Source organism: Poeciliopsis prolifica, unplaced genomic scaffold (assembly GCF_027474105.1).
Source record: "Poeciliopsis prolifica strain line A6 unplaced genomic scaffold, Auburn_PproV2 SCAFFOLD002, whole genome shotgun sequence".
Taxonomy (NCBI): Eukaryota; Metazoa; Chordata; class Actinopteri; order Cyprinodontiformes; family Poeciliidae; genus Poeciliopsis; species Poeciliopsis prolifica.
This window is the reverse complement of record NW_026562377.1, coordinates 9,656,567-9,677,568: the sequence shown is the minus strand read 5'-3', so window position 1 is coordinate 9,677,568 and position 21,002 is coordinate 9,656,567. Positions and strand designations below refer to the sequence as shown.

Below are 21,002 nucleotides of genomic sequence, written 5' to 3'. Positions count from 1 at the left end.
CCTTTGTGTCTGTATTGGTTTTATAAATATGCTCTGATACTTCTGAATTAAAAAACAAACGATCACCTATACCTCAGTTTTAGAGAGAAACCAATCTGAAATTTGTGAATGACATTTTGAATATAGGGTTAACATTCTTTTTCATTATGTTAGATTTCTTTTAGTTGTCCAGAACTTAATTTACAATTTGTTGCAAAATGTGAATAAAACATTTGCAGTGCTTTGCAAAGAAATTACATCCATTTCTTTTCATGTCATACCTAGTTACAACTACAAGTTTGAATGTATTTAATTGGGATTTTATGTGGTGGAACAACAGAAATAGTCAAATGTTTTTCACTTTTTACAGGGTGATTTGACGTTATACATTTCCACTAAGCTTCCATTTTTCCTAAAAGGTCTGTGGCACTCTGAAAATGGGGCTTTTTAAATGTCTTTTAACAGTAATTGTATTCATACCAACTGTTCTATGCAAGCCAGATTTGTAGTGTCAGCAACAATTGTGTCAAAGTATATCAACTTAGCCATTATCCTGGACCAATCTACTATACTCCATCATATTAATGATGCTGTTTGTTCACTAATGTAATGGAAGACCCTCACCCCCATTAACAAACCTCTGTAGCCTTCACACAGCAGTTGGGTTACACTGAGATTGGATTCCAAACTAATTAGATTCCTTCTAATTACAGCATGCTGCCTTAGATTTTACTTAAGGCTATCAAAATAAGTGACAATACATTTTCATGTCAGATTCTTAAACCTATGTGTAATTTTTCTTCTTCATCAGCGATTTGCTTCTTTAGATGAGTATCACATAAAATTTTAATAAGCCCGAATCACACTCTGCTTTAGTAACGTGACAAATGTATTCATTGTATTTCAGTCAAGTTTTCACCTAGTCACTTTTTCTGTGTCTAAATTTTATTGTCTTTCCGTGCATATTCATGTTTATTCTCCCCCCTTTATGTTACTATTAATAACGAACATCTAGGGCACACAATTCCCCCTGTGGTGAGTCTTATTTTATCTCAAACTCGGCCTGCCTCTCAGACTGCAGGCAGCTGAAGCAGAGAGGGGGAACATCAATAGATGCGTTCGACCGTGCGTCGTGACGACAGTACGAGGGCCTAGCGTCGTGCGTAGCGTAACATTCCATTGAGAAGAAGAGGGAAAGATGGCGTCCTCTAACAATCCGCGCAAATTTAGCGAAAAAATCGCTTTGCATAATCAAAAGCAGGCGGAGGAGACTGCCGCTTTTGAAGAAGTGATGAAGGACTTGAACATCACCAGAGCCGCTCGGGTAAGACTCCCCACCCCCTCACAGGCTGGTCCCAGTTTGTTGCATCGCTGTTTTTGGCAGTTAACGAACACTGCGGTGATATGTTTGAGCGACTGCTCACTATTTGGGTAAGGTCCGTGTTTTCTTTCTTAGCTGTATCGGTCTATTACAATCACAACACACTCCCTTGTCTGTTGACGGACGCTACAGATTTTTATTTTGTCGATAAGACATGCGTGGTTTAGTGCACCGTTAATTGGCTCCGCTATCAGCTCGAGTGTAACGTGCACCTGTTCCCTGTGTATGATTTTAACGGTAAGTGCACGCGTTTCGGCTGCTTCCAGGCGCACACATCACCGCATAATAACACGTTGAGGCTGTTGGCAGGTAAATTAAAGCGGAGCAAACGCGAGTGGGATCTCTGACAGGGTTAAGGCAGCGTTAACTGGCCAATCAGACTCACTGGACGTGGATTCCCTCCCGCCCCCACGTCAACTGTTTCCACCGTGGCACGTTTTAATTCAAACAAAAACACAATGTAGAACAGAAGCTTTAGTTAATGTTCTACATGCTTTTGGCTAATCCAGCCACACCCTTGACTGCACTAGTTTTTACAGATTTGTTGAAAGTCAGCAATGGATCACAATGAAATGATTTATAATAAATGATAATAATGATAATATAATAAATAATCCTGCTCTTTAGGGCCCACTGTCCTGACTGTTTTAGGTGTTTCACACCTGGCTCAAATGAATGGCCGATTAACTGGCTTCTGCAACGCTTAATAGCATGTTGAGGAGGTAATCTAATCATTGGAGTCAGGTGAGCTGGAACAGAAAGGCATCTAAAACATGAAGAACAGTGGGCCTGGAGGAGCAGGATTGAGAAACATTGAATTATGTCTCCCAATTATGGTGGGCCCATGCAGTGTGTGTGTGTGTGTGTGTGTGGGGTGTGTGTGTGTGTGTGTTTGTGTGTGTGTGTGTGGGGGGGGTGTGTGTGTGTGTGTGTGTGTGTGTGTGGTGGAAAGACTCCTCACAATGATACAAAGAAAAAAACTAAAATAAGGGAGAGCTGTGGTGCAACATCTATACAACTTGTTTACCTCAGATTTTGAAAAGGAAGAGAAAGAAATCCATATATTTGTTACAACTCATTATCAGGCCTGTTTTTTTCTTTTCTCAAAGGCTTGGTGCAAATTGCTTTTAACTTTATTAAATGTCTTATTGTAATAGAATCCCTGCAAATGCAGATTTTTTTTTTCCGTAAAGTTTTTTTTTTCTTGTTTTTATTATATTTTGAGCATACATGTTTTATGAAATACTTGTCTATCTGCAAAGGTCAGAAAGTTTTCAGTGACGCTTAAAGGAAATTTAAGCTCTTTATTTTCTGTTGGATTCAAAACTATTTCCACCATTTTTTGTCTTTGATTTAAATATTATAGCTCTTCCTCATGCTTAATTGCTGATCTAAATTCAAGTTTATCCAACTGAGTTTGTGCGACTTGGCCTTGGGCAAACACAGATGTTACGTTGTACAACTCAAAAGAAAAGTTGCATTATTTGGGAAAACCATAAAACTATAAATGTGCTCCCTGTTGTGAAGCAATATGCATGCACCATGCACTCAGGATTAAATTGCACCAGTTATGCAATTAAAAACAGAAGAGGGAGCTACTTGTTGATGTTTTATATTTGCAACTGGCATTACATAGCTATTTCTCCCCTTTTAGGAACTAACTGAAAATGTGTGAGCTTTTGTGAACTTGAAAGATTAAGCAAAAATTCTGGACCTGTTTTTTTTTTTTACAGGCTTCAAAATGTTGCATCTTTTTCCTGCTCTTGTTCTGCAATGTGGATAAAAATGTGATTGCTTATCAGTTGTGGGCTAAATTTTTTTTGTAAGTTTCTATTAATGAGACTTGATCAAAAAGTGACTTAATTTTTCTTCAAAGAGTAGTGTACCTTCAAATTTTTAATTTGAAATCATGTTTAAAGGCTGTCATACTGTGCTATATTATGTAATGTCATGTAACTGTACACAAGAAATGCTGCCTATATATTAATAAGCAGTGTATTCAGTCAGGTTTCCAATAATTTAAGTTCACATTTAGTAGGTCACAAGGATCTGTTCAGACAAACAGTTCACTTCAAATGGGTCAGTGGGGCTCAATGCTGAATGTAAAGACATGTCAGAACTACTTGCTATTTTAAACCTTTAGCATTTTGTGGCAAACATTCACATTTACTACATTTTAAATATGAGGACTGTTTTGTTTCAGATTGTTCTGTTTGGATTGGAATAGTTTTTTTTCCAGGACTTCTTTCACTTAAAAGATTTCTTCAGAAATATAAATAATTCTTCCTTGAAAAGAAAGGAAATATAAATCAGATGGAGTTTGTTTACTGCCACTCCCTTGCTCTGGAGTGAAGCTCTTCAAAATAAGGATCATCTATTGAAATAAAAAAACGTTTACTGTCCCTTTAATCAAAAGAGGGAGGCAGGGGCCATGGTAGTAAGTGTTGAGGACATCCAGTATGAGCAGCAGCCAGTTAGTTTTTCTCTGCCCCAAGCCCCAAATGATGAGAGTTAATCATCCAGGAAGCTCCACCAGCATATATTGAATGAATCAATTGACTCATTTCTTCAAGCTGCACTGACGTCAGGAAGTCAGGAAGTGTTTGAGAAATATTTTTTTTCTGTTTGTTGGAAATTAAGGACACTTATTACTATGATGCGTGTGTCTAACCCTAAGCCATATTGATATTTCCTAGGAGGGAAGCACTCTTCAGTTGTATAGTCTCTGCCTGATTCCTTGTGTTGCCATTTAGATTTTCTGTCACTGCATTATGTCTGATCATCTGACTCAATTCTTCTGGGTGTACAGGATGTCAGTGTTTTGTTTTTGTTACAGCATACATTACTTTTTATTACTGAAATATGCAAGTAGTGAATACACAACTGTGACAACTCAAGCTGTCAGTCCAGTGTCATTCAAATCAGCTCGTTTTGTTTGCTTGTCAGTTGTCCATGAAAAAGCCACATTTGCCTGTTTCATCTTGTTACATTTTTTTTCAGTTCATAAAAACTCATTAATCTTGCATATAATCATTGTAGACTTGCACGCATTGCCCATTTTTAGCATCTCTTTTGTTTGTGAATCAGATCAGTCATTCACTCATGCTTTCATGCAATTTTACTTTGCACAGTTGCAGTTACAGAAGACCCAGTATTTGCAACTAGGGCAGAATCGTGGACAGTACTATGGAGGCTCACTGCCCAATGTCAATCAGATTGGGAATGGCAACATTGACCTGCCTTTTCAGGTGAGCCCCTAGCCTCTCTCAGCAATGGTTTTGTTCTGGATCAGTGTACTCTTGTCAGCTGTTGGTGAATGTTGGACACACATAGGTTTCAGCTGTCTTTCAGATTTGTTGAAAAATACTTTCTCTACAGACTAATCATTTTTAAAGAGGAGTAAAATAGTCTGCTGGCTTTTCTCTGGCTGCGACAGCTGTAAAACTATTGGCTGGTTAGAGCTGCATCTTCCACCAGGTTTCACCATACCTCAAAAGTTAAAGAAGAGCTTGTCTTAAAGTTTTTTTTTCTTCCCCATAATTGAGAATTGGTTCCTAAATTTTAAAGTTTACCATTGCTTGTCATGGCTTTTCATCTTTAATTACATTTGCCAACTTGGCTTGATCCATCTTAAAGTGAACATGTTTAGCACCATTTATTCCAATGCAAAGATGTGCTCTGTTTGAAAGGACTCCTCTCATCTCATTTACCTGGTGTGTCCACCTTAGAACTCTGTGCTGGACACCAGTCGGACAAGTAGGCACCATGGACTTGTGGACCGTGTTTACCGCGATCGTAACCGCATCACGTCTCCTCACCGTCGCCCACTCTCAGTGGACAAACACGGTCGCCAAATATCCTTTATATTGCACCGTCACATGTGCCAATCAGACTTGGAAGTTACTTTGTCTCACCTTCCTAATCTGTCTTATTTATCATTTGGAATATCAGTGAAGTACAGTGTTAATTTTTAAAACTTTTTCAGTTTATTTTCTGAAGTGAATTCAATGAAAATTGTTTTTTTTTTTCTGGCATTGGGAATTGCATCATAGAACTCTGCTCTGGAGAAATCCTCCATATGCTACTGAAAGCTGTAAAACACCCATTTGATTCTGTAACTGAGCGTATATATAGTTGAGTAACATTTTTGTGTTTTAAAGTCTGTTTTTCTTTTATGTTTTCCTATTTATGCTGATTTGAAGATCAATAAATTAATGATTTTTTGTACATCCATTGATAATCATTTTGTTGAGTTATACATGTTGGCATATTGCACTTTAATAGTTATTATGACAAATGTTTTCCATTTTTCGATTAGAGATTTGATCTCCCCATAAGATTTGTCTAGGTTTAGTTATTCATAATGCTTTAGGCACAAAGGGATGAACTAAAGCCTGTGTCTGATTGATTCTTTTATTTTTCCTCAATTATTAGCCTTGACTAGATTTACATTGACAGCTGTCCCTACAGTTCAGTTTACCTCTCCCCACCGCCAGACACAAGCTGGAGAAGGTAAGTTTCTTGGCTTGTCCGTTTGCTAGAGGTTGGAACTACCCAGTCAGAAACAGTTATTTTTATGCCTTTATTTAGTGTATAAATTACTCACAAGGTTGGACCACTACCTGGGCAACCTGGTGGCAAATAAAGTTCAGTAATGAGGGCTGTAACCCCTGGTGGATATGGTGCTTAGCATTTGGCCCTCTTCCAGTGTTGGGATTCTGCTGACATCTCATCTTTCTGTCACATACAGGACGAATTCGGATTCGGCTTTACACCAGAGCGCCATGAACCCGAAGCCCCAGGAAGTGTTTTCAGGAGGATCTCAGGAACTGCAGCCTAAACGAGGTGAGGGAGGATCCAGTTACAAAGATACAGAGAATCTTTCATTTATTCATGAGCAACGTCCTAATCCAAGCTGCAAACCTCTGAAGACACAAAAGAGCTGGTGTCAGAGAGAGGCAGATGTAGATGCATGGTAAAATATTTAAGGTTCAAATGGAAGCTGATCTACTTTTGAAGTGTTTCTGTTTGACTTTTTACTCTGCTGGCTATAGAAATTTCTGAATGAAGCTGATTCAGGGCAACCTACAGAGCAAAATCAATCATGAACTGACTCTTTATCGGTCATGTCTTTTTATTTGTAAAGCTCTAATACAATGAATCCAAGATTAGCTGACCTCAGCATCTGGTGGTCACCCGTGCTATTTTTAGAAATGTGAGAATCTGGTGCACAGCAGTACTATTTTCTGCATGGCGGCTTGGGATATTGATCATTTCTTTCAGAAAGGCTTTGCATTTTTGGATATTGTCTCAACAAAAAGAGTGTTATGTTTTTTTTGTTTTAATAGTTCTGCTGCTGACGGTGCCTGGGACGGAAAATTCAGAGTCCGATGCAGACAAGGATGTACAGAATCAGCTGTGGGATGACAAGAAGGTACCAGTGGGACAGTGAGGGATTGTAAAGTGAACTCATGTGGTGAATTAATCATGACTCTTTTTTGTTTTGTTTTTTATTAGGATGATGCATCTCAGCCTAATACCTGTGATGTCCCAGGAATCAAGTGAGGATCACTATTTTGATTTTCCAAACCTCTGAATAAGAGGTCTGGAAAAATGCTTAATTTTTTCTTATAATGACCAACATCACATAAGTGGAAGTAGATTTCTAATTGGACAACGCTTTGCTAAATGTAATGAAGCTGTAGACTGACCATATAAAACAAAAACTTTTTCTAATGTTCTAGATTTATTTTTTTATTTAAACAAGTTATCCAAAAACATTTTTGTTGGTGCTGTTTTTGTGCTTCACGTCACTAACCAACTGGTTTTCTTTTTCCAGTATATTCCCATCACCAGACCAGGAATTGAGCCCGTCTGTGGTCCCAGCTGCTCACAACACTGGTGGTTCGCTGCCGGATCTGACTAACATCCAGTTCCCTCCTCCGCTGTCCACACCACTTGACCCCGAGGACACCGTGTCCTTCCCCTCGCTCAGCTCAGCCAACAGCACGGGCAGCCTGACCACTAACCTCACCCACCTGGGCATCAGTGCTGCAAGTCATGGTAAGAACTCTTGGAGGATGGAGGAGGAAGATGAAAAAACTTTTTTTTTTACTCCCAATTGAGAAAGTAGGTTGTTTTAGCCAATATCTTGGTCTGCATTTTGTTAGCCTGTTTTTTTAAATCAAAAATAATTTTACTATAACAAAAATTTTTTTTACAAAAACAGAAAAAATTATCTCTAACTTCTATTCTAAATTCTATTGATTTTAGAATAGGTTTTGTTGTGTATCTATCTGTGTGCAGAAAACATTTGACTTAGATTCTCCTTTGTTTTGGTCTGCTGCCTGTGCCAGTGGGCTGCTGGCTGTTTCATTATGTCCTAAAATCTCATCCTCTCAGAACTGATGAGTATTTTGGACAGACAACAGTTGCACACAACATCTTGTTCTCATTTAAAATTTGGTAGGGAGTTCAAATTTTACATGAAATTCTAATTTAAATTTTGTTTCCTGCATATTCGTTATCCTCTTTGCTTTGATTGGCAACAACATTCACTTGCTTGTTTTTGACACATGACATGGGTGAATAAATGTGGTTTGTGGTGAGAATAGTCTGTATGTGTGTTGCCTTTAATAAAAGTCAAGCTTTAAGAAGCAGTACATTAGACGTTGCCAATTGTCTGATTTCTTAGCTGATTCTCATGTTTGGATGCTTAATAATTTGACTTTACTCTAACAAAACCCAGTGACTTGTGCATGTGTGACTCTTCTGTTGCCAGGGATCACCACTCCTTCTCAGCCTTCCATGACTGTAACGGGCCAGCGCAGGCAGCCACCTGTGGTGCCACTTACTCTCACCTCTGACCTCCACCTCCAACAGTCCCCACAACAGCTCTCACCCACACTCTCCTCACCTGTTAATATTACACAGGTGAATGTCTGGTGTCAGGCTTCACTTGGTTTTTTCTTGGTGTTCAAGGTGAAACACTGTAATGTAAGTGTGTGTGCTCTTGTCTCTAGGCTTTGCAAACGGAAACATTAACTTTGGAGCAGCAGCTTTCCCAGTACCCCCTGTTCAACCAGCTGACGCCGCAAGCCCAGGCTCAGCTACTCAGTGACCTCCAGAAACAGCCGGCGCTGCCACAGGGCATCCAGCTCATTGCTCTGCCCACTCTGACCTCGTCCGGGACAGCCACTGCAAGCAGCCCCTCCCCGGACAGCCAAACCACCGCCAGCATGAGCATCAGCTCGGTAAGAAAAAACACAATTCAGTTAGGAAAAGAAGGCAGGGTCACAGCTTTCTGAAAATGTTTCCTAATATTGTCATGGTTACCACTTTGTTGGTTTTGCCCAATATATACATTTTTAAAAAACATAACATGATCATTTTTACTTAGACTTGCTGCTATTGTGGAGACAGACAAAATTAATTCCCTACCTAAATTTTCTCAAGTCTTATGTGGAGGCTGATGATAAAACTTGTTGTTTTGTCCACTGTACAGTCAGTGAAAGGCTTTGGCAGTGACACAGATGTTATTCTGTGGTTTCAACATGTTATGGTCAACTGAAAAAACAACTACAAACATGACTTCTAAAAACGTTTATATGACATTTGCTTATCCAGGAGCCAACTTTACAGAACTACTATAGTTTTTTTTAATTCCAATATGATTTTTTTAACCCCCTCCATCAACTATTTTTTCCTTGTGCTTGAAAGCACCAAATTGTCCCTGCATTGTTGGTCGAAGTAGCTTTTGGAATCTATTTTTAGCCTGTCATTATTTATGGAAGTGTTCTTTTTCAGAGCTGTGAGTAAGCCCTCTTCCTAGGATGATGGACATTTAATCAGTGAAGGTACCTTTTTCGCAGCCTTCTGCTGTCCATCACTAAACCTTCTGCAGAACTTAACTCTCTCTCCTTGATATCTTTTTTTAGACACAAGTATTTTCTTTTCTGCCCCAAAGTCTTTGTGTGCTTGCAGATATGCTCTCACTCACCTGCTGCTGATATTGAACAAGCGCTGCACTGGTAACTTGATTCTGTAGAACTGATCAGGAAAAACTGTCACTGAAACCTCATGAAATTGTTCTGTCCTGTTTAATTTCTTACCTTGAAGTTCTCAATGGTCCAGAAAATGTTGTGCAAGCTTTTTCTCCTGGAGTAACACAAGAAAACAATGATGTCAGTCCCAGTAGTAACACATTTTAATACCATGTTAACATCCAACAAATCACTAGACAATATACCATCATGATAAAGATGCAACATTTGCAAAACATAGCATATATGTCACTGCCAAACTTTAACCTGCGACTGCACACGTTTTGATCTTATTGCTAAAGATGTGTGTGTTTGTGCCAGACATGAAGCTTAGTGTTAGCTAACCCTCTTCCCTCCAACAGTATCGCAATCAGACTGGCTCACCAGCCACTCAGTCTCCAACCTCCCCAGTCTCCAATCAAGGCTTCTCCCCTGGAGGCTCGCCTCAAGTAAGGGCCCACCCTCCGAGCTCGCTGCTGTCTGGGGAAAGGCTTTGCTTCTGGGGGAAAGCTAACTGTTCATAGCCAGGCTGCTTTTCATTCTGTGTGTTTGCAACACTCATGGTGTCAGCAGCTGCATAACTCATCTCTTCATCTCCACTGTCACGGTTCACCATGTGCATGACAACATGTCGGTTTTCTCAGTGTGGCTCACACTGGGACGCTCCTTGTATAATAAAATATTTTATTGGAGAAAGTGCTAGATTTTTTTTAACAACTCGGTTGCTGAATGTTAAATCTTCTTTTCTGTGCATAAAGATACATTTTTGTATTTTTTTTTTACTATACAATTGTAGGTAAATTAATTGTGGGTAAATCAGTGAAAGTTCAGTTCAAAATTGCTCAGATTCTAATCATTCATGGACTGAGCTCTCTTTGGCAAAGATGATGCTTAAGCAGGGACTCTACCAGATAAGAAAGCTAAACCCACATTGTTGGTAATGTGCTCTATCAGGCATTTGTTTTTTAAAGTTATTTAAGGGAAGTTTAAATGTTTTTGTTTTTCTTTTTACCTCTGTAAATCTAATTTGACCTCTGTCATGCTGGATTTGACCTCTTTATCTCTTCTTTTTTGTATTTTTGATTCTTTTTTTCTTCCTAAATTGCCAGGGTTTATTGTCTTTGTGTTTATTATACAGTTGTAGGCTCACCACCAATGCCTCTCTTTTATAAACTGAATTGTGATTCTTTTCTAGCGGGGCTGCAGCAGCCAGCATTCACTCTTTCATAGGCTGGTGTTAGCTTTGGTTATGAGAACCACTTGCTTATATTTCCTGCTCTGCTGAACAGCTGTGTGATGTGTTGTCTTGCTAGTTTTTTTTTTGGTTACTCCATTACTGAAGTATGGCCTTTATTGCATTGGATAACTTTTTCGTGTTTATTAGAGAAACTTGCATTCTATTTTCTGATTTTAATTCATATTTCCTGTCCCCTGTAGCACATTCCTGTGGTGGGCAGTATATTTGGCGACTCCTTCTATGATCAGCAGCTGGCATCGAGGCAGACCAATGCACTTTCTCACCAGGTAACCAAGACTACCAGTAACCGAGGACAGAATGTTGTCCTGACTCTGCTCTGCCTCACAAATCTATGCTTTTCAGCTTGAGCAGTTCAACATGATTGAAAGTCCCATCAGCTCGTCCAGCCTTTTCAGCCAATGCTCCACCCTCAACTACACGCAGGCAGCCATGATGGGCCTCACCGGCAGCAGCTTGCAGGACTCGCAGCAACTTAACTACAGTAACCATGGCAACATCCCCAACATCATTCTAACAGGTAGTTGCATGACCATCCATCCATACATTGTCCTTCACCCATCCAAATCCGGGCAGCAGAAGGAAAACCCAGCTCATTCTGGAAATGCACTTTTAGAAAGTGCATCTGAAAGTGTTTCCAGGCAAAAAGATGGGAATACAGTAGAGACCAGATATTTACATACACTATAATATACAACCATAACTATTTCTCCCCCACTATCCATTACTAAATCAGACTGAGCTTTGCCTGTTGGAAATCAGTTAGGATTACCAAAACTATTTATATTTGCTACACACAGAGCTAGGAGATTTTTTTAAGCCCTAAATGCTTTTCATATTTTTCTACAAGTTTCTCACAACAGTTTGCAGGAATTTTGGTCCATTTATCTTGACTGAACTCTTGTAACTGAGTCAAGTTTGAGCCATCTTGCTCAAACATACCTTTTCAGCTCTTCCTTAAACATTTTCTTTGTGATATCGATAACGGCTTTGTTGTGGCCCCTCCAAATACTGAGCTCGTTTCATTTATGCCATTTTGGTGATAAGCTTAAGGCCCCCACAAACCTGGGCACACTTTACAATGCAGAGCACAGATCTGCTCAAAGGTTCATTTTCACGTCCATGAGCTTTTTGTTGCACAGTAAACTGAACTGTTTTGTATGTTACATCAAGTTGATAAGGTTGAGAGTCAATGCAACCAGTTTCAAGGACGCGCATCAGCCAGACTCCCATGTGGTGGGTTTTTTTATTGAGTAAAAAAACGCCTAGGTGCCCAACTAGCTGATGTGGTGAGTGGTGCTGGAAAGACTTACCTGGAAAATAATTGGAAAGTGCTTGAATTCTACTGTGGGAGAATTCACAATTTTCGGATTGGGGGAAATAAAGGAATCTGTCATGAGAAACATAGGCAATCGGTACGGCTGACTAATAAATCTGAACCGTCCGCAGACGGTGTGTGCAGAGTCTGGTCATAGAAATTGGAAGACCCATTTGTGTTAAGATGCTTTAATATTCCAATAATTCATGATTCCATTTGATCATGATACCATCTGTTTTGTAAAATGTATCCGTCCCATTGGTAGCTAAATGACTGCTCTGTGTTGAAGCTGTCTGCGTTTCTCTGCTGTCACCTTTCTTAGTCACAGGTGAGTCTCCGCCCAGCCTCTCTAAAGAGCTGACCAACTCTCTGGCGGGTGTTGGTGATGTCAGCTTCGATGCCGACTCCCAGTTCCCCCTGGATGAGCTGAAGATAGATCCACTCACACTGGATGGACTCCACATGCTCAATGACCCTGACATGGTGCTCGCTGACCCCGCCACAGAGGACACGTTCAGGATGGACAGACTGTAGCAAGGCTGTGTTGGAGCAAAGAGGAATAAAACAAAAACACTAACGTGAGTGAAGAGAAACAAAGGGCAGGATGAACCCTCTCCCTCGTTGCATGGCCGTCCAGCTGTATGACTCTTTGAAAGATGCGCCACCAAAAAACACAACGGGGAAAAAGTCGTCCATTGGCTTGCAACGGGAATGGCCTCGCTGTTGTTTTGATAAAGATTGGTTGCTCGGCGCTTTCGCTAGCCTACTCTTGTTTACAGTGCTCCATTACATGCCACATATATTTAAAAAAATGCACATTATAGCCATTTTCTTTTCATATCCACATTAATTTGAATCGTTTTTGCTTGTAGCAGGAAGCTGCTAATTTATTGGGTAAAATAATTGTTTTGGCTATGTATAAAAGAGGAGGAAGCCGGTTTACTCACTACCCCTCAAACAAGTTCTCCTACCATAGCATGATGACTTTCTTTTTGACACTCAAAGCTTTATTTTTGACAACCAAATGTTATTTTCATCTTGTAAATGTTTTTATGCTTTGTGTATTTATGTTTTATTTATTTATTTATTTGGTCAAAGGGTTGATATTTTATAACTTACATTTGATGCCAAACTGTCTGTAGGCGGAGTGTAATGTTACACATAAATTACAAACACATAAATGTTTTTTTTAATTATTACTTTAAGCTTTTACTTGGGAAACGAAGGAGTGCAAAACCTCCCCATAGTTGCTCTTTTGGTGTTAGTTGTGCCATTATGTTATATTGTGCTGCAGTTCAACAAGCAAATCTAGAAATCAGTTCTAAGCACCACGTCAGGTGGACTTTACTGGGATTACCACTCATCAGGAAATTCAATTTAACCAAAAGTGCAACAGAATTCATTCTCAGCAAGAAAAATAGCCATTATATGCACTATATTGCCAAAAGTATTGACTTAGCCATCCAAACAATTTATTTCACCTGTTCCAATGTGTGTATACAATACAATGAGGAGTGAGGTGACAGTTGTGAGTTTATAGAAAATCACCAGAACAATATGTCCAGTTGTGACATTTATTGACCACTAAATATTCCTCTCTACGGCGCCCCCTAGGGGACATGGGAATTTTTTTTTTCTTTTGCGTCCCCTCGCAAAACGTTTGCGTAACACAATACTTCTGCGTTACCTCGCAAAACGCAAGGGGAAGCAAAAGTATTGTGAGGGGACGCAATACTTTTGCGTCCCCAAAAACTGGATTAGAAAGTTTGGTGTGGAAGATCAGGACTGGCCTGCACAGGGTCCTGACCTCCCTTTAGGATGAAGTAGAGTGGCGTTCATGGGCATATGCCATGTTCCTTTTACCTTGAAAGTCTGAACTTGAAGCTTTGCTTTACCTCACACTCAAGTGTTCCAGTTAACATAGTGTGAGAAGTCCTGTTTGAGACGTGGCGATGCCCAAGTAGACCTTGCTTGCAGTACCTCTTGCGATCTTTATTTGAAGATTTACTTTCCATAAGCAAACACCACTCTTAATTTTAGCTTCTAGTTGAGGGCACTACGTGTAACATTGAGTTTATCCACACACTTTCAAGTTTGTCTTGTAAAATAAAAATGTTTCCACTTCAGCTTACGACTGTTGATAACAGCCATGTTGAAACTGAAAGTCAACTTTACAAATAGCCTTGACTGGGAAGTGTGTCTTCAGGGGCCATTGACATCGATTTTTCAGACGGGGAAGTCAGAATTTCGGAGTTCTGTCTCCAAATGTAACAAACCATATAGACTTTTGATAGATTCACATGAACACACTCCTAGACCTTGTGGAAATCCTTCCCCTAAGAATCGCAGCCAGAAGAGCTGCAAAAGGCAGGCTGATAAAATTAACCATGTGAATTAACTATGGGATGTCACTCAAGGTCATATAAGTATTAAGAGCCAAACCAGGAAATACTGATGGCAATGTAGTTTATATTTAAGCTGAGAAGTTCACTTGAAAAGTAATACATTTGTTTTTAAACCAGAGAACATTTAAATCTGAATATTTTTCAGTCACTGTGAAATCACCTGATTTTGCCTTACAGTAATATTGTGCTTTTCTTCTTCAGTGTTTTATGTGACGACGTATTTTCCTAACTGAATATTTGACCTCTTCTTGTATTTGAGACAAACTTTGGTCAGTCAGTAATCTTTGTGATTATGTAGAGTGTAAACAAATCGATGTACTGTATTTTGTAGCTGTACACTTGATAGCCAAATTGTTTTTACGTGGGACAAAAAGAAAACGGGAAAAAACAAAGGTCCAAGAAATTATGTAAAGAGTGCAATTATGGGGAGGCTTTATGCTCCTTTCCAGGGGGTCTCTAACAAAAACGCAACTAAAGTTAAATACAGAGAGAGGAATCCGAAGTCAAGTGAAGTGTTTTAAGATGCACGCTAAGATTTTTAAGAGACTTCTCTTGAATGTTTATATCCTCTATTTGGTTAGATTAGGTGCATAAAAGCTAGCTAAAGATCTCTTTAAGATGAACTCTTAAGTGTAATTATGTAAAATGTGCAATGTTTCAAAAACTCAAATCTGCCTTGTTTGTTCAGTCTCGGAAGCAGCAGAAATAGCTTCAAAAACAAAACTTCAAGACTTTCAAGCCAAACCGTTCACATTGTCATCTGCAATGAGTTCTGACCTTTGTTGCCAAAATGTTTCCAGTTGCACGGCTGTTGTTGACAACACTACCTTTGCATTCAGTGCCAACTGGTCTGCCTCAGCCTTTTTGTCAGAGTTTCCCTGAAAGGCTTCTGTGGATTTTTGGGATCATTTTTGGCTAACTTTAATGTTCAGGTGTAAATGTATTGAAATTTTTACAGACTGTCTAAACACGCCCAAGATGGGAATTACACCCATCTGTTGTGTGGTTTAAAGCATTCATTGTGTCTCGTAGACAGCTCCATCAGCAGTTTTGTTTGCCTTCAGCACACCCTGACTCCTATGCAAATGAGATGACAAAAAATCTATGGAACTTAAAGGAAAAATCCAACTTCCTCCATATGCTCAGCTGGATTTATTCTTCTGAAGCAGAATATTGGAGGGATTTTTACTTAAACGTCTATGAAACTCCTCTGAAAGCTTTGACAGACATGGTCATTATGGGCTGCTTTTTGTAAAAAAAATAAAATAACAAAAAAAGCTAATTGCCGAGGCTTTCACTGAAAACTTAATTTGGCCCAATTCAAGCCAAAATCTATTGGTTGTAGGTTGTAAAATATGGTAAAAACGACTTTTGATGCTTGAGTGCAGAACGGGAATGTTTTGGTGGCGGTATGACAATCAAAGACCAAAATTGTGTTTTGAAATGTTGACATAAGAAAAAAGTTTCTACGCTGAAGCATAAATCCAGCTTTAAAGTGATGCATGATGTTGTCTTCTTCTTTTTCGAAATGCTTATATCTTGTGGACAGTAGGGTTGTTCAGTTATGAAAAACATTATGATTATAATTATTTGAGTTTGATCACATTTTTTGCACAAGCTTTAGCTCAAAAGTTTTATATATTTTTCTAAATTTTGTCATTTGCATAGTAGCCAATCTTTTTTTCACATAAGACATGTATAGGTGATGTATAATCAAATGATTGATATATATGATGGGGAAATGTATATTCCAATCAGAAATGTCTTTAAATTTTAGTGAACAACAGCTAAACCTGACTATTCACTAACAGACAGGTGGCTGCAGTGACCAATACTGTCTCTATCATGTTCTTTAATTGCTAACATTGTTGCAGAGGTTTAAAAACCTTGTACTACCATGATGTTCCAGTTTCACGATGTATTTTTTCGGAAATTAGGAACACTAAGCTATATGAAAGTAAAATAAATAATCTTTTGTGTGATTGTTTGGAGCCAAGATTGGATTACTAATTTAATTAATTGTACATCCTCAGTGGACAGAGCACTTCTTTCTGCTCAGTAAGCTGATGTCCAAGTTTAGCTGCCAGCTGTTATTTAAGATTAAACATGATCTTCAAGAACAGTTAGTTACCTAAAAACAACTCCATAACCAATGTTGGATTTTTTCTTTAAGCGTAGACATTTTGTACAGATGTTCTGTTTCCAAAGGTTTGCATACATAAGACTTTGCTGTTGTGATGCCAGTGATTGGAGCTTCACCCCAGTCCCTCATCCTGCCGCAGTCATTCAAATGGACTTTGTACATAAAGCTGCAACAAAATGCATGACTAAACGGACAGTCCAGACCTCTAAACGAAGGCCTTCTATAGCTCTGCAGGTTTGATTTGTGTAACATTATGCTAACACAAACCGTCTAAAGGGATGCATGTTATGAGTTTCTTCCTGTGCACCAGTAAACTCCTGTTAAGTGACTCTGTTACCTCCATTTCTGTACGATGCTACTTCACGAATGATACAAGAATGTAACTTCTGTGGCAGTGTTGTGGTTTTAGCCCAATGAGCTGATGTTTGGAGTGTTTGGTTCTGTCCCAGCAGGTCAAGGCTCCCCTCCCCCCCATGAAGAAATTGACTGTTGCTTGTACCGCGTTCTCGTCACACTGTAGCATCTCTCTGCAGTTGATTGTGAAAGACCCTTTTTCAAACAAATAGGAGATGCCGCCCTGTAAATGTTCCAGATTGGCACGCGCTCTGATTGTTTGCATTTGTGGACTTGTGAAGCATCTACATTATGCAGTCAGCTGCATGACATGATTGACACATTTGGCAGGTTCTTATCCCATGATGTACTGGATCTTAATCTTGCTATGCTAAAGTGGAGCGTGTTTTAAGACATGTTTTTGTTTTCTGATGTTGCCTACCATGTTTGGTTCTGGGCTGGATAAAGTGAACTGTTTCTGTTACTGTGCAATGTTTTAGTCCACTAGTTGCTTCGCACTTTAACTGTGACTCACAATACTCACGTTTGAGCTGGGATTGTTCAGCCCGATGTGAATGCTGACTGTTTCATAGAAGAAATATTTTAATGTAAAAGAAAAAGATGGATTTTCTATTTTCTTTTGGGAACTACACTTTGGCTTGTCCTGTTTGTTTTTTCTGTTTTTGTTTGAAGCTGTTAAAACTTTTAGAAGATGCAAAATCAGAAAGGGCTTATTCCGGTGCAGCTTACACTCTAATGTTGGAACTGAACGAAGGATATTGCTTTTGTGTTCCTGTGCTTCTATGTTCCCCCGTTTTATAAACTAAATCTGAGACATGTAAAAATACGTGTTGAGGAACATGCTTTAAATTTAAAATTGCACAGAACTGAAAGGAGACCTGTAATTGATTACTATCTTTTCATTCTTAGATTTTGTTGAGGGAGATTTTGGATTAAGCACCTTCTCTTGCATTTTCAGGGTTCCAACAGTCTGGAAAAGTATCAAAAAATAAATCAGAGAGAAAATGTTTCTGCATTTACAAGCTATCTCAAAACTTTCAAAATACGGCCATACGTTTATCTGTCCCGTCATTCCTGCGTGTCTATCTGTCTTTCCTTCTTTATGAAAGAAATATAGTGTCATCAACCAACGTTTGTTTTGAAATTTTAATTTATAACAGAATTTTTTTCTGTTCTGTTATGAATATGATTATTATTACAATTAACCCTAAGAATTTACTTGTTAGGCTCATTTGATCACATGATACCAGTATGTTGATAGGCTAAAAGCTGCTCAACACCTTGTGGTGTTAATTGCTTTGGCTTGGGTCACCAGAAGGTCACTACATTTATGGCAAATATAAAGTAAAATAAAAATTTGCATACATAATTGCACAGAATATGAATATTGTAATCTAATACAATATTCCGTGTCTAAAATAAACCAGATTCCATTGAGTCTATATTTCTTACACATCACACATCTCAGTTAGTCTTTTTGTAGATTATATATTGGACGTGTAACTTGACCTCTGTAGAAATATCTTGTATAAGTATACAGTGTATCTCAATGTTCTGTGTTTTAATATGAGCCAAAAAAGATTAATTGATATTAAACATTTTGATCTGAAAAACATGCAGGAAACCTGATTTTTCACTATGTATATATGACTAGGATTAAACTTCCAGAAATGGTGTCTTCCCTTCAAAAATATGATGATGCAAAAGCCGACCAAGTCTAAGGCTGCAAAATGATGGGACGTGCTAAAAGTTTGACTTTTTTCACTAGGCATGTTTGGATTTTGAATATTTATACACTTTTAAGATAAAACTAGGTGAATTTAATTCTCTTGTTGTGTCTGCTTGATCAGAATTTTGAGCTGGGGAACATGGAACAATGGAAACATAAATGTGATCTATTGTACCTCGGTTTTATGTTTCAATACTTTAAAAAAAAACAACCTTGGAGTAAATTTGAGAGTTCCAGCTCTTACTGGGACTTTCCCTTGCTTCCTCATTTACTTGTAATCTCAAAATCATTACACTCAACAGCTTGTATTTGCATCATCTACGCAAACTGTTACTAAGTGTACTACAATGCTGTTGCAATGCTTCACAGAAGTAGCTTGGACTGTAAAGCGATGGTCGTTCAGTTTCTCACATCTGAACATATGAAACATTACAGGGTGGATAGGTTCATACAGGAGACACTAGTGTGGCATTAGTCATCAGCAAATGCAGCACTAGTACTTGATGTCAGATTTGGCAGCTTGTTAACTTTATATTTCAGAGGTACAAAATGTATCTTTAGAGTAAAAGCAAGGTTAGAATTGAAGATGAAAGTTTTTACCTGACTTTTGTTTGTTTTTTTATTATTGTTTTACATCTACACAGCTTAAATTTTACTTTAGACTCCTTGTTTTAGTCTCAGATAAACTCACATTACGCTGCAGCACAACAGTCAGGTTGTGTTCCAAGAGCATTGGAGATGGATTATGTATTTTGTCTAAAAGAGAAAATGTGTCCAAGATTTGCTGCTCAGTCAGAAAATTATGTCCCTTTAAGAACCAGAGGTTACTTTTCAATAAAATCTATATGACAGGCTCTAGAAAAAACAGTTTTATGTTCCACTTTAAGCTTATCGTGAGAATAGCATTATATCACTGTTGTCCTGTAAGTTGTAGTGAGACCTGTAGATAATTATTTGTTGCCCTGTGATTCTCTTTTATGTGACCATTTGTTTTATAAAGCTGAAAGAAAACCCTTGATTAAATTGAATGTGAAGGACAGAATTTTTCTCTGCATATAGTCTTGATTTTCAAAAAATATTGATTCGAGACATACAGAAAAGTTTTATTTCTTAACATCACAGCGTGTTGCTGTAGACATGCATGATGTTTCAGTCCTCTTGTAAAAGTGTTTTGGTTATTGTTTCTATTTTGTAACCTGTAAATGCAAATTTAAAAGATTATTTTGGATATGTGCATGCTTGTGAAATGTTCAGAATGTTGATTTCCACTAAAAGCTGTTGAGTTTGGAACAAAAAAAGGTAATGTCTGTTACTTAAAACTAAATATACTGGCCTTTTGAGGAGTAGGTATTTTAAAAACGTCTGGACGTATCTAATTTTAGTTAGTTTAGCTTGTTTATAATAAAAAAAGATGAAGTTGCATTTAACATTATATAATTCTATGCTATGCTTTCAATATATAGCTAAATTGGCACTGAAGTTTGTGAATGCCTCTAATGGTCAGCAGACAAATATTGAAAGTATTTTGGGGAAAAGCAAACGTTGTGTAATTGTGTGTTAAACAAGAAAAGAACGGCTTCATTTACAAGAAATGAAAGCATTCCTATAACAGTTGTGGGAGGCTGAAATAACTTTCCGAACTGCTATTTACTATAGATCAATGCACCTTTATTACACTGTGCAGTTGCAATGCATCAACTACTCTTATATTTAACCGCTGACAACTCTGAGATTCTGCAGTTTAGTTTTTTTTTTTTTTAAAGCGCCAAAATCCTAATTTAAGAGCAAAACATTCTGGATTTCTAAAATACCCAAAGAAACTTTACAAAATTGCCACTGTTGCCACATCCTTTTTTTTTTTAAATTAGGAAAACAAAAATGTAGTCATCCTGCAATCTGCATTTTAATCACACAGTGGTGCTAATAGTCTGCAGGTCAAAATCAATTCTTGCAGGCTTCATTTAGCTGTTGCAGCTGCATTTATTACCTTCAGAGATGAACCCGACAAATGATATAGAAGATTTTAAAAATGCTTCAAGAGAGAAAGTAATGTGACAAATGGTTTTTCTTTGTCAACTGTGTCTAATTTTTTGAACAAGCCCAAGCAGAAATGTTTATATAGTAAACATCTATGTAGACCACAGAAGACACCAAATAGTCAGAACACAATAAACCCAATATGGTGGAGAAAGATCCACAGCATAAGAAACAAAAGAATAATGACCATACACCGTCTCTGTTGGTTCTAAATACAACTGGATCTTTGTAGAGAAAAGCCAAACCTAAATTATTATCACAAGCTTCAAATGTTTAATGGCAAAATGCTTTTGTTTCAGTTTCATAAAATCATCGGCCTTGTCTCCAAAAATTAAGGTGTTTGTCTCTGAATGCATTTG

The 21,002-nt window shown here is 38.2% G+C and overlaps 1 protein-coding gene across 2 annotated transcripts; it reads left to right on the top strand.

The window, feature by feature from the left end:
• The first annotated feature begins 1,153 nt into the window (after window positions 1-1,153).
• LOC129374112 (CREB-regulated transcription coactivator 1-like) lies at window positions 1,154-19,830 on the top strand. Of its 2 annotated transcripts, XM_055052320.1 has the most exons (14): window positions 1,154-1,303; window positions 4,492-4,608; window positions 5,089-5,216; window positions 5,813-5,872; window positions 6,111-6,205; window positions 6,709-6,794; window positions 6,878-6,921; window positions 7,200-7,423; window positions 8,142-8,293; window positions 8,383-8,613; window positions 9,765-9,851; window positions 10,840-10,926; window positions 11,003-11,177; window positions 12,298-19,830. In XM_055052320.1, exons 1-14 carry the CDS (start codon window positions 1,178-1,180, stop codon window positions 12,507-12,509), a joined length of 1,824 nt encoding a protein of 607 aa, XP_054908295.1. In that variant the 5' UTR covers window positions 1,154-1,177; the 3' UTR covers window positions 12,510-19,830. The 2 variants fall into 2 exon arrangements, with proteins under 2 accessions (XP_054908295.1, XP_054908305.1); XM_055052330.1 differs by lacking the exon at window positions 9,765-9,851.
• The last annotated feature ends 1,172 nt before the right edge of the window (window positions 19,831-21,002 follow it).

Excerpts from the sequence above, each read along its gene's own strand:
- LOC129374112 (XM_055052320.1), top strand. The coding sequence starts at position 1,178 with ATGGCGTCCTCTAACAATCCGCGCAAATTTAGCGAAAAAATCGCTTTG. Across the intron at positions 4,609-5,088 it reads ACATTGACCTGCCTTTTCAG|AACTCTGTGCTGGACACCAG; the intron begins GTGAGCCCCTAG and ends TGTCCACCTTAG. Across the intron at positions 8,294-8,382 it reads CACCTGTTAATATTACACAG|GCTTTGCAAACGGAAACATT; the intron begins GTGAATGTCTGG and ends TCTTGTCTCTAG.